Source organism: Solea solea, chromosome 8 (assembly GCF_958295425.1).
Source record: "Solea solea chromosome 8, fSolSol10.1, whole genome shotgun sequence".
Taxonomy (NCBI): Eukaryota; Metazoa; Chordata; class Actinopteri; order Pleuronectiformes; family Soleidae; genus Solea; species Solea solea.
The window spans coordinates 13,088,028-13,102,269 of NC_081141.1; the positions used below are offsets into that span (position 1 = coordinate 13,088,028).

General features: G+C 39.1%; 1 protein-coding gene across 4 annotated transcripts in view; it reads right to left on the bottom strand.

Annotated features, from left to right (window-relative positions):
- Window positions 1-2,994: 2,994 nt before the first annotated feature.
- ypel1 (yippee-like 1) overlaps window positions 2,995-14,242 on the bottom strand; it is a 29,352-nt gene continuing 18,104 nt past the window's right edge. For all 4 annotated transcript variants that reach the window (XM_058636003.1, XM_058636004.1, XM_058636002.1 and 1 more), the window contains exons 3-5: window positions 11,490-11,533; window positions 8,914-9,022; window positions 2,995-7,712 (exon numbers count right to left, since the gene is read on the bottom strand). In XM_058636003.1, coding sequence (XP_058491986.1) covers window positions 7,623-7,712; window positions 8,914-9,022; window positions 11,490-11,533 — 243 coding nt within the window. In that variant the 3' untranslated portion in view covers window positions 2,995-7,622. The remainder of the gene's footprint in view (window positions 7,713-8,913; window positions 9,023-11,489; window positions 11,534-14,242) is intronic.

Below are 14,242 nucleotides of genomic sequence, written 5' to 3' on the forward strand. Positions count from 1 at the left end.
CTCATAGTATAGTATGTCGTCCAAAATCGGTCAGAAAAGTCATAGTATAGTATGTCGTCCAAAATTGGTCAAAATAGTCATAGTATAGTATGTCGTCCAAAATCGGTCAAATAGTCATAGTATAGTATGTCGTTCAAAATCACCCAAAAAGGTCATAGTATAGTATGTCGTCCAATATGAGACAAAAAAGTCATAGGTTAGTATGTCGTCCAAAATAAGACAAAAAAGTCATAGGTTAGTATGTCGTCCAAAATCACCCAAAAAGGTCATAGTATAGTATGTCGTCCAAAATCGGTCAGAAAAGTCATAGTATAGTATGTCTTCCAAAATCGGTCAAAAAAGTCATAGTACAGTACGTCGTCCAAAATCGGTCAAAATAGTCATAGTATAGTATGTCGTCCAAAATCACCCAAAAAGGTCATAGTATAGTATGTCATCCAAAATCGATCAAAAAAGTCATACTATAGTATGTCGTCCAAAATCACCCAAAAAGGTCATAGTATGGTATGTCGTCCAATATGAGACAAAAAGGTCATTGGTAAGAATGTCGTCCATAATTTGAAAAAAAAAGTCATAGGTTAGTATGTCGTCCAAAATCGGTCAAAAAAGTCACAGTATAGTATGTCGTCCAAAATCACCCAAAAAAGTCATAGTATAGTATGTCGTCCAAAATCAACCAAAAAGGTCATAGTATAGTATGTCGTCCAAAATCGGTCAAAAAAGTCATAGTATAGTATGTCGTCCAAAATCACCCAAAATTGTCATAGTATATTATGTCGTCCAAAATCGGTCAGAAAAGTCATAGTATAGTATGTCGTCCAAAATCGGTCAAAAAAGTCATAGTATAGTATGTCGTCCAAAATCACCCAAAAAAGTCATGGTATAGTATGTCGTCCAAATTCGGTCAAAAAAGTCATAGTATAGTATTTCGTCCAAAATCGATCAAGAAAGACATAGTATAGTATGTCGTCCAAAATCGATCAAGAAAGACATAGTATAGTATGTCGTCCAAAATCGATCAAGAAAGACATAGTATAGTATGTCGTCCAAAATCGGTCAAAAACATCATAGTATAGTATGTCGTCCAAAATCACCCAAAAAGGTCATAGGTTAGTATGTCGTCCAAAATTAGACAAAAAAGTCATAGGTTAGTATGTCGTCCAAAATCGGTCATAAAAAGTCATAGTATAGTATGTCGTCCAAAATCGGTCATAAAAAGTCATAGTATAGTCTGTCGTCCAAAATCTGTGAAAAAAGTCATAGTATAGTATGTCGTCCAAAATCGGTCAAAAAAGTCATAGGTTAGTATTTCGTCCAATATGAGACAAAAAGGTCATTGGTTAGTATGTCGTCCATAATTTTTTTAAAAAGTCATAGGTTAGTATGTCGTCCAAAATTAGACAAAAAAGTCATAGGTTAGTATGTCGTCCAAAATCGGTCAAAAGTCATAGTATAGTATGTCGTCCAAAATCACCCAAAAAATTCATAGTATAGTATGTCGTCCAAAATCGGTCAAAAAAGTCATAGTATAGTATGTCGTCCAAAATCACCCAAAAAGGTCATAGTATAGTATGTCGTCCAAAATCGGTCAGAAAAGTCATAGTATAGTATGTCGTCCAAAATCGGTCAAAAAAGTCATAGTACAGTACGTCGTCCAAAATCGGTCAAAATAGTCATAGTATAGTATGTCGTCCAAAATCACCCAAAAAGGTCATAGTATAGTATGTCATCCAAAATCGATCAAAAAAGTCATACTATAGTATGTCGTCCAAAATCACCCAAAAAGGTCATAGTATGGTATGTCGTCCAATATGAGACAAAAAGGTCATTGGTTAGAATGTCGTCCATAATTTGAAAAAAAAAGTCATAGGTTAGTATGTCGTCCAAAATCGGTCAAAAAAGTCACAGTATAGTATGTCGTCCAAAATCACCCAAAAAAGTCATAGTATAGTATGTCGTCCAAAATTAGACAAAAAAGTCTAACCGGTGTCGTCCAAAATCGGTCAAAAAGGTCATAGTACAGTATGTCGTCCTAAATGACCTAAAAAGGTCATAGTATAGTATGTCGTCCAAAATCGATCAGAAAATTCATAGTATAGTATGTCGTCCAAAATCACCCAAAAAGGTTGGTTAGTATGTAGTCCATAATTTGAAAAAAAAGTCATAGTATAGTATGTCGTCCAAAATCGGTCAAAAAACTCATAGTACAGTATGTCGTCCAAAATCGGTCAAAAAAGTCATAGTATAGTATGTCGTCACAACAGATTTGTTGTTATGTGGTTGCATTTTCAAGTGGTTAAGTATGTATTTATGTATAATAAATACCTGAGATATTGCTTTGGCATCTCTGTGTCAGTTTATCTATTTAAATCTGAAATCTAAAAGCACAGGCACTGAATATTAATATCACATTTTTGGCATTCATCCAAAATAACATGCATGAATGACACCACCACTGACTCCCGACTTCCAGCTCTGTCGACTTTTGTAGAGGAAAATCTCTGCCAGTCTCTGTTTTAAACTAATTACCAGACAGTCTGCTGGCTCCCTTGCACCCTCGACACACTTTTTTGTTTAAGACTCTCACATCAACTGCATTTCATGTTCAGTTACTGTTCTACATTTGAAGGGCATTCTCTGACACATTCCCTGCCAGGCCTATAATAAGATTTATTCACAAGTCGAGACTCAGTCGTACACCGTTAAGTTAATTTCATCACCTTTTTCAAGTTCTATTTTGTTTATTTCTGCTTGTGAATCTATATATTTATGTATATGATGGCGCTCTCCCCTCTTTGGGTTATTTTTGCAGTTTGGAAGTTGGTGTCAAATAGGTTTCCTCAATATCTGATCATTTATCAATCAAATACACACATTGTGAAGGTGGCAGTACAATATTATGTGTGTATTTTAAAGCCAGATTCTTCTGCAAATGACATGATAGTTAGTGTAGTACATCAAAACTTAATAAAAACATCACAATCCACAACTTAATGCCATTGAAAATTTATTGTGATATCTGATAGTTTACATTAGAGTGAAAACAGACATGTGACATGGCTTTACTAATACAGAATGCAAAGCAATGTAGTCAAATAAAAAAAAGCATAGAATATTTTTGTTTTATATTTAGGAAATAAAATAATAATAATAATAATAATAATAATAAAACAGGCACAACATATAGCCATTACAAATACAACATGCTTTAGACCTTTAACTGTAGTTTTACAGTCCTAAGAAAAGAACGTACAGTTCAATCTTTTCCCCTTTATACCCAATCCTGCCTTTGATCCTTTTGCGTAAGTTGTAAAAAGTAACAGTAACAAAAGTAGGTAGCCAGTGTCACAATAAAACAAACAAACTATAAAAGGTAAACAGTATTCAGCAGCAAATATCTACATTTTTCTTTTTCATCCAGGCTGCTTTGACACCGTTAAAGTTCAGAGAATCAAAACATTCTACAGAAAGACAATGTCACAAGTGACAGGATTTCTCTTCTTTGATTTTGGTTTAACTCCTACCTGTCGTCTTGACACATGACACTGATGCATTCGATAGAACCTGGTTCTTATTTGGTACACACCGGCATGACACTGGCAACTGCTTTTTGTTGGTTCAACCCAGGCTGACTGATCAAAGGGGGAGTAGAGAGAGGCCCTGCAGTTGGGTCACAAATGCCATGTTGGAGATCCTTTGGAGAAACTGGCTGTGCGTGAGGAAAAAAGTCGGCCCACTAAACCTTTTAAATATGAGAGCCAACATTAATTGTCTGGTGGCTTGGCCGGGGAAAACCTTGGGAGCCCCAAGGCAAAGGTTAGTTTTTGGACCCCGTTGGCAACATGTTTGATCAGTGATTAGATTAAATCTTGTGCTGTTTTCTCACATTTTACACAATGAATCACCGATTTAAGAGGGTAACAGATAAAGGATCACTTGATTATTACCAGCAGATTCTTATTTTGGACAAACTTGTGCTAAATCTTCCTATTTGGACCAAACTAACATGTGGGTTCTGCACTGGGAACCCCGTTTGGTCTGGCTATGTAAGAGAATGAATCTACATCCTTAAAGCTTCATCCCAGTTCAGAGGCTATGAACTTTGAAGGATGCAGCCCTTGAAAGTGTGTTTAGTGGAGAACCTGAAGTCAAAAGCAAGCCTCAACGTCCTCTCATGATGGTGCATTCAGGTGCTTCTCGACAGTTTCTGAAGTCAGTAACATTTCTGTTTGTCTAGTTGTTATGAATGTTCAAATGTATATTCCTCCCAGCACCTAAGTCTTTAAAATGTACATTATTTTGTCAACTGCTGTTTCCAGTGCCATGGATGAACATTCAATCTCAATGGTTTGCAAGTGTATCATGAAATGCAACAGTTTACCAGCACTGATGACGAACAGCAACACAGTAACACTCGATCACTTGAATGCACCACAAAAGAGTTCCGTCAGGTTGGAAGCTTGAAGTCCACGCTCAGCATTAATTTCATGGCGCTCTAAAACACACCCAGAAAAACTGGCGTCTACCACAGCAGTTAGGTGAGAAGTTAGGTGAATATCTGTCGTGAGAAAAGCAGGACAGGTGCGGCTTTAAATATCTATCAATGCAAACTTTATCAGGTGCACAGCTGGCATGTAGCAATTTACGCAGGTAATAAGCTAACATTATGAAAACAATCAGATCAAATGAATTTGAAAAGTAACAGTAACAGTTTATGTCATGTTTATGTGAGCAAATTGTCAACAAATACAATCAGATGTTCACAGCCAGCGCTGCCAATGCTAAGGACCTCCAATGTGGCAGCCAGAGGGAGCGTTTCATCTATCTGAAAGCCCTCCTCGATACAGGAGACAAAGATTGTGGTGGTGAAAGGGTTTTGTAAAGGCTCTCCCTGCGACATGGTGGGAGATTCCAGCTCGCCCCTCAACGTCTACATGGCTCAGCAGAGACCTAAACACAGGCCTGCTAATGGGCCCTCACCACGCAAGCTAAAGAAATGACCAAATAGAAACAAACAATGGGGATAAATCTCTTCCAAACAAACTGACCTGTTTCTTGACCTCACAGGTTACTGGAGAGAACAAATACAAAAAAAAAAAACCCAAAACAGATGCAAAAGGAAAAAAAACCAACAACTTCCAAACTCAAGTCGGAAAAAAAAGAAATAAAACCATCAGAGGGAAAGGAACACTCACTGTGACATGCATGTGGGCTAATACACATGCATGCACACACATTCACACACACACACAGCCAGAGGTACAGTGAACAAAAGTGCTTCAAGTTGGGGAAGTAAAAGAACTAACCCAGTAGAAATACATATAAAACCTTAAATATGTTACTTTATGTACAAAAATGGTAACACGGGCCAATATCTTAACTGTTTATATATTTTCAAGTAGGTATCACTGCTGACTATTAAGGGTTTTGCATTGTCATTGTTTTCAGGATAAAAGGTCATGTGATACGACTGACCTTGCCGGCAAAGTAATCTATCACTGCTGATTTTTAAATCGTTTCCATCCCATCCTGCCCCTCCACGACCTGCTGTCATCTTTTCCTTTTTTCTTTTTTTTTTTTACCCATTATTTAAAAAGTCAGGTGACAAGCCCCGGGGCATCCCTCAAAGTCCAAACCTCGTTCTCATCTTCACTCTTAACAAAGAATATACTGACTATCCGTCTGGTTTTTGCACCTCTAAATCTTAGCATAGAAAATATATATGTGTAAGTATATCAACTCTCCAAAAAAAGAAAAAAACAGGGCAGAACTTCATGAGGAGTTTGGTGAAGAACATTATTTTGAGGGAACATTTTGAACAAGAGTTATGGAGTTATGCGCTGCACAGCAGGAAAACAAGTGGGGAGGCTGTTCATATTTTTGAAGAGGCACACGATTCATGCGGCTTAGAGGCAAATCACAGGTGGCGTCCACATCAAGACAATTCATAGTCTCGAAGAGAGCGAGAGCGATGGATCAGCAATAAAGTGCAAAAGACCGACCAGAGGGGGGAGAAACGGCGGGATTTGTAGGACAGCAGCGAAGATTTTTGAAAGATATACTTTTCAAAATCAAGCAAAAACTGAGAGGGAACGTTTGTTTACGTTATTTAAATAAGGTTAAAATCAAAGTGTGAAAAAGCTGCTGAACAGTCCTGACAGACTCTCGTCCGTGAGAAGGCCACGACAAAAAAACAAAAAGACAACGACAGAGAAACAACCGTTTTGCCTCTAAACTGACATGAACCAAAGGCCTCTGCAAAGTGCAAACGAAGAAGCGCCGTTCAAGTATGCCATTGTGTAATGCGTGACCACACACAGTACAGTATATATACACACAGACATATGCATATATACATCTGTGCAGGACAGCAAATATATCTATATATATATATTTATAGAATCCATGTTCCAATATCTACAAACTACGAACCTTTTCATAGTTTTTATGTGTATGTAATCATAGGATGCGTGTACTCTGTATACCCATATGGAGGCGTGTCTCTTTTGTTAATTCAGTACTAGACAATGGAATAATACAATCTGCCATTTTGTTTCATGATGAGTGGACACTGATGTCAGTCTAGAAATTATTTCTATGCTCCATTTCCTTTCTGTAATGGTTCTGCTGCAAACTGGGACCAGCCACAATTTAGTCAAACACTACATATATAATATATGTATGTATATTATATGTCTACACATAAACACACACCTTTAGGTTAAAATACCAGGTGCTTTTAGGGGGGTGGGATAACTAAAATTCACAATGAAGAATAAAGATAAAAAAAAAAGGAATCAGGTATAAAATTCCACACTACCGCAATCCCATCCTTTGTCACTTAACAAAAAAACCAAAGCAAGACGCTGCTACATATCTTTGACTACAACAAACTCCCCATCCCCTCCACCCCTCACCCGTTCATTTGGACATTAGCAAAGAAACACGTGCTCAGCTAAAGGCAGAGATACGAGAAGCCAAAAGCAAGTAAACACAACAACGCATAAACAAGACATGAGAGACTTGACAGGGAAATAAAATGCTAACCAGTAACATCCGTCTGCCATCAAACCAAAAAACCATACCAAACCCAAACGTTATAACTATAACATAATAACAATACAAATAACCCAAAAAAAGTCCATCTGAATGAATGGGCAAAAAGAGGAAAAACTAAGAAATGTCCTTTCAGTGAAGTCTCTCTCCTCTCGCTGAGTGGTCGCCATAATCACCATAATCACTTGTACGCGTGGTTCATGTGTGAAGGGGGGCTGAGGTCAGGAGCACGACATGAGACTAAGTGGGTGGGGGTCAAACCCAAAAGCTCAGGAGCTGCAGAGGAGAACACACATCTTCAAAGTAAACGACGGGACTCCTGTGACATGATTTCGCGCCGCTGCTTAGTCGCCGTTTTCAAGTCGTCTGTTCTGTTCACTTTCATAATGAGCAGGTGGGCGCGTGTGTGTGTGTGTGTGTGTGCGCACATGAAGTGGGTGGAGGTCTGTGGAGGTTTGTAGGGGGCACTGGGGTCGGGTAGGGGTCGGAGGGGTGGGTCATCGCTCCACGCAGTTCAGTAAAGAGCATTCCAAGGTCAAAAAAAAAAAGTACGAGCAGCTGCGACGTCACTCCCATCCATTGTCCTTGATCATGTGAGCCAGCTCGATGATAAACTTTCCCTCTTTGTACTTTTGACTGCTCTCGAATGCATGTTCCTGTGAAGAGGAGAAGAGGAGACACAACCTCAGTTCAAGACCAATATGAGCCAGTCTTGACCGGAATCTGACCACTGACAACACAAAACAATAAATAGGTCCTGAAATGTTTTGAAATGATTTCCAAATTTGGATCAGTTCTGGTAATGTTGGCTTGGCTCGCCTACTTGGAAACAAAGAAAAGAAGGAAACCTTCTGTCTTTGTTGGATACATCCTGTTCAATACAAGAGCATTTATTTTCATGACCATACATGAACACAACATGTCATTTTTTTTTTTGCATTTCAGGTAAAACAAACTCTGCAGGATGAGATGCAGACTGAACAAAAAAAATCCCAGAATGCCTTTTCTATACCTATTTTCTCTATTTATTAGTTAGTTTCATCCAAAGAAAATGGTGAAACATGCATGAAACCAAAGATATTCAATTTACTGTCACGCAGAAGCACAGAAACAAGAACCTACACCCATTTGAATAAAACTGGTTATGAAAATGGCTTGAGATGAATTATTTATTCATTCATTAATTGTTGTCATGTTTGCTTAGTTTTATCATGCCGAGTTTCCCCAGTCTTTTATGATGACATGACATTTAAGTTCATAATAAAATCTCTTATATTTAAGATTTTTTTTACTTTGAGCATCTTTATAATATGCGTCCTACTATAAGTGAAAAGCAGGATTTTAGACACTACACGATTTCTGGCTCAGTCCTGCTGAGAACCAGGAAGTCGAGGAGCTTCTGCGACGTGGATCACTTTCTCTGCTTGCTTTGCCTTCGTAAACCAGTTCTGCTTTGCTCGAGGGGCTGTTCTGAGAATCTCTAATTGTTTTTGTCCCTGAAAGAGAAGCTTTAAGTGAGTCCCTGTCTTATACTTTGTTGAGTTGTTTTACACCCTTCTATAGTCATTTCAGACAATTACCAGGACAGGCCTCTTCAAAATGGTCTGACGTTTAATCACTATAGACTCTCACAGGAAGCAGTCTGGCTGTCTGCAGTCAACCTTTCAGCTCTGTAATTATATTGTGCGCTCGGAGACCAAAAAGTGCTCAACCTCTGAGCCTTAATACAAAACTGTCACTGTGGCTTTAACAAGCAACACTTAAATTAAAGCAATCCTGTTCTTTTGGCCTGTGACTCAGTAACACAACGGCAGGTGCAAAACATTTACAGTGAATGGCGAAAGCAAATTTACTTACGTATTTCCAGCCCAGGGTGGTTTTACAGTTTTCACAGTAGATATCAGCCACAGCATGTAAACCTGTGAGGAGTACCCGCTCCTCTGCTGGCCCGCAGCCGACGTTCACCCTGTGAGGTAGACAGAAAAGGTTGCACTGGTCAAAGAAGAGCAGGGATCCTAAAGCTCTTTTTGTTTCAACTTAAAAACAGAAGCAGAAAAAAATCAAAATCAGTCAAAAGCAGTCCCCGTCAATGACATTACAACACAACTGGGGATTTAACATTCAATCTTTTTTTGCACTGACATTTTATAATAAATTCCCAAATGTGACATTTGCTGATCTCATGTTAAATTCCGCCCAAAATAACCACAATCTTCTTATAAAAGTGAATGGAGGAAAATAGCCTCCCAGAATAGAAATACAACATTCTAATAAATACTTGTGGTCAGAGACATCTATTGTTTTTTCTCTCCTACTAAAATGACACCACTCCCTCACAGTAAACTGCTGCTGCTGCTGCTGCTGCTGCTGTTGATTCACTTTTAAATGGGATTTTAGTTAAAGTTTAAAAGACAAATAAACTCACTCCAATCATATCCACCCAGGCTACATGTAACAGACGCCTGCAACACTTTAATTCTCCTCCAAATGTCACAGTTTTAAGGCTAAATGTACTTTTCCCCTCAGAACACTGTAAAACACTTCACTGGCTTCCGGGGTGCTTTATTATGACTGTAGAGCCTGTGCCTCTCAATTTATTATGGCAGGTGAGAACAAAGTAACGTAGACTCGGGTGGCACGGAGCAGTTGCTCGGTGACACCAGAAAAATGTCTCAAACCTCTAGAGGTGGAGAAACTTCTGTGTGGTTCATTAAGGCCGAGAGACTCCCGAAAAACCAAGCAGCCAAGAAGTAAATCACTAACAGTTCAAAGATTTAAAGTGATGAATCCGAGTCTGCAGTTTCTGCAGCGTGAACTGAAACTCGCCACAAAGTGCAAAACAACTCCATCAGACTGATTTGCCAGAAAGCAATTATTTGGTCATTAGGTTTAAGCTTCTTTGTTGACATGTTGATTAAACATAACCTGCCTCAAAAGAATCCAAAGTCTAATGAAGTCCTGATTTTCACTACTTTTGTGGAATCAATTATCCAAAACCAATGGTTACATGTGATACAAACGCCTAAAAAACAACAACACAATTTCACTCTTTGCAAATAAAACTCAAATCAGTGTTTACAGGGTTTTATTGGATTTGACTCCAACAGATTCCCAAAATCTTTGTGTCTGGGAAGTTTTCTTTCTCACAAATTCTCGATGGCAAATTTCCATTTGTAATTTGAATGTATGGTGGCCTGGAAGTGCAAACCATTATTACATAACCTGAAACACTTTTACAAAGCTTGAGACAAATGTGCATAATTTAAAGAATACAAAACACTTTTACAAATCCCAAAACAAATTTCACCGATACTGTTCCACTATAAACAAGTCACCAGCTGTCCGGACTTTTTCTTAATACACAATCGTCACTCAGCACCACTTCCTTTCAACCTGGCTTTCAAAATAAGAGCCACCCACTTTGGCTTTGTACTACTTCTTATATCAAACGTTTGCCTCAAACTGTATTTGTTAATTCTATGAAGTAAATGAAACGTTTTAATGTCATTCCACAAGCCAGTTTGTATGTTAAATGTTAATAAAAAAATTAAATAAAAACTTCCAGCATTTGGAACATTCCCTGACTTTTGTGTGCTTCACATTTTGGGGAAGCTGAAACAATTAGTTTTATGTTTACATTCCCCACAGCTCATCCTGAGCGTGCTAAAAAAAAAGCACAAGGGCTCCAAACGTTGCCGCACCCCTGAATTTGTACGTGTGCACCAAGGAACATAGATCTGAAAACGATCACATGATTAAGAGTTTACATTTACAAAAGAAAAGAAAAGAAAACAGTGTCTATTCTAACGTAACCACTATGTTATCTCGCTGACGTCCCGTTAATCCAGACAATGTCCTTGTACGGCACCAAACGAGCAGAGGTTGACGCAAACGTGCCTTGTGCTTAGACAAACAAGGCATTATTTATTCCCTATTTTCCCAATTACCTGATTAAGTGACAAAAAAGAAAATATTCTCATAATCAAATAAATCCGATCCAAGAGGCTGGTGCTAAAACCTTTAGATGTGTAAATGTCGCTGGGCTCACGTGGCTCTGCTGCACACAGGCATATCATTCTTACATTTCAGGTAAGTGCATGTATTTCAGTCATACTTGCGTCAACATCCTTTTTCTGGCAGCAATGGTTAACAGCTGCAGGGTGTTGGAGAGAAAACACAAGTGCACAAGAGTAAAGAACAACACTAAATAGAAACAGAGCAGCAGCATTAGGACGACCTGCGAGAACGACACCGACACCATTTATCACCCTGTCCAACAAATTAGCTACATGTGAGTCAGTGTCTCTTTTATTTACAAACCCCAGATCACACTGTAAATTACTCCGACAGAACCAGAAAAGGAAAAAAACAACAACCCAAACCACTCTGAAAGCAAACACAGTTATAACTGCAGGTGCGAGGCTCATACTTACACTGAATTAAACAGATAGGCTCTTCCTTGACTTCCTTGAAATGACTGAAATGAGAAAGAGAGAAAGAGAAATACAATTAATAATGTGACATATTGACCGTGAAAAAACACTGCACAGTACAGGAATGTGAGCCAGGGGCGCCGTGCTTTTTCTCCCAATAAGTGCTGTGTACACTTGTGTTTCCACCTTGTCACGATTCCCACACTCAAGTTGGCTGGAGGTGAGAAATAAAACTAGGCTCGGGGAGGAGAAAGTCTTTTATCGCCGTGTCATATTTAATGACAGAGGAAACTGTTTAGGGACGACGGACGTCGGGTTCTCTAATTTCCTTGTTGATCAGAAAAAAACACCACAAACTCGAGGTTCAATTACTAACCTTTATGCAAAAATATTAACAATAATCTTTAAAGCACATTCAGAAACTGTCATACACTTGGACATTTTAAAAATATGTAGACTTTTAATTGGACTTAATTGCTTCGTGCACACTATATGGGTGAATAACAGGGTTAAAAAAAAAGACAAGATGTACGATAAATCTCATGTAACCGTATATAAAAGCAACAACAAGCTGACCAAAGTGTTTTAAAGTGATATGAGAAGTATGATTACCTCTATAGTTGTGCTGAATATAGACTGTAAACTAAAGCCTGGCCTCATAAATATCCTCGTGCCTCCGAGTGGCCACATGACGTGACTGTACATTAATGTAAACAGAGAGCAGTAAAGCTGCCACAGTGGGCGACGACAGAGTCTGCCAGGCTTCTCTCCTTCTCTCGCCCTGTCATCCTTGGCCGGCTGACCGGCCTCAATCGGCTTTGTGTTTTCCATTGCAAATGAGTGCAGCAGATAAGTTTGTGGCTGCGGTTGAGGGCACCGATCTAATACTACCCTAATAGGAGCACCAGCTGCCTCCTCTGCTGACCACAGCCACCACCACTACAGAGGCTCCAGGGACAACTTTCAGCTGCCCAAGTGTTGTTAGTGTTTGTCTCAACAGCAGACGTCTTTGGCTTGAAACTACAAAGATTATTATTCCTGTCTCTGCTCCCCACCCCCTTGTCGCCGCAGGTGTTGTTGTCTTACTGTAGCACCGTCAACTTCACTGTTTGTGTTTCCAGTTTGAAATGTGCACACATACATACAGTCAAGCGCCACAAGACATGTGACCTTTAGCTGCGAGAGGGAACTGGGTCAATCCCTGTGGACTCGACAACAAGTGCTCTCCACGGTGTTTAGTCCAGAGAGAGTGGGGGTGAGGTGGTGGTGGTGGGGGTGAGGTGGTGGTGTCATATCTGTACTTCACTGTGGCTCAGCCATCAACTTAACCACTGGCAAAAAGGGGACGTCTACATCTCCTGCTGCCCTTATCCGTTTTCCACAGTCTATTTTTACTTGGGCAGTGTTTGTCTTTGTAGCCAAGCTGCTGTGAGATTGACTGTAGATAACTTGGCTTTAAACACACGGGGGACAGGGGGATGCTGACTCAGAACATTTAACAGCAAAGTGTCCATAATTTGAGTTTAATCTTTTTTTCTTTTTTTTTTAAATGCAAACACAACACAACTTACAACCTCCCTCATATCAGACGACCAAACAGCACCCAGCAGGGTTTGTTTCTAAAAATGTAAGAATGCAGTGAGAACTGTTTTTCTTTTTGCTGCTGCTTCATAAAACATGAGTAACATAGTTAACAAGATGGTTTTCTAAAGCTGCAGCAACGCCACTTGTTTTAAAACCTGCTTGTTCCCAGGCAATGAATTCTACGAAGCAAATCTCAAAATCCCAGAATCCTCTTGATGACACGGGACCGAGGAGAACAATACCTCACACAGAGAAATCTGCTCCTTCAGCTGAACCCACAGAGTACAAATCCACCTTGAGAGGTAAAATGACAGCAGCGAGTTCTCTAAAAATATCCTTAAAATGTGCAACATAATAAATGTAAATTAGCAGGATTAAATTCATTTTAACTAGAAGCTATTAAGAGACCTGCTGCGATGGACTTGTCCCATCTGTCTTAACAGACGCTGACTGTTTTAAAGGTGACGGTTCAAATCCTCATCAACACAGAAACTCTTTAAATACAATTTTAAGACTTATAAAACCCCTGTCAACCACTTGTGTTGTATTCTCTATACGGCTTGTGCTGCAGTTGATCATAAGACTCATGTGTTGAACATCAAGACGATAACATGTGTCAAAATCACTCCATCGGTTATTAGTAAAAGATGAATGTAAAATGCCAAAGGATCTAAAAAAACAAATCACTGAACGTCACATAAATGGTTCATTTGACTGTAAACAGACGTGTGCCACCAACGTCATGTGACCAGACTGTGGGTGAGAGATGTATTTTAAGATTAAACAAAAATAAGGGGGGGGGAAAAGCAAAACCGTAAGTGTACTTTGGTTAAAAGGCTGTATTGGACTGATATCAGTATTGGTAGATACTACGCTGTGATACTGGTTTCGGAATCTGACACAAAAAAGGTGGTTATCTCACCAGCCTTAGTCGTGTGCCATGAATTTAAGAGAAACAGCGGGACAGCGTTCACATATTCCCTATACTGTAATAAGTATTACCTCTTATGGTGCCATGCCAGTAGCTACTATGCTCATAGTTGTGATCACAAACAGGAGAAAACTGATTTTTCTTACAGCTCTGACACAATATTCCTCCATCCATTTATCTATCGTTTATCCTTTGAGGATTGAAGGAGGACCTCATACATGTAATAACTTGCCAGGGT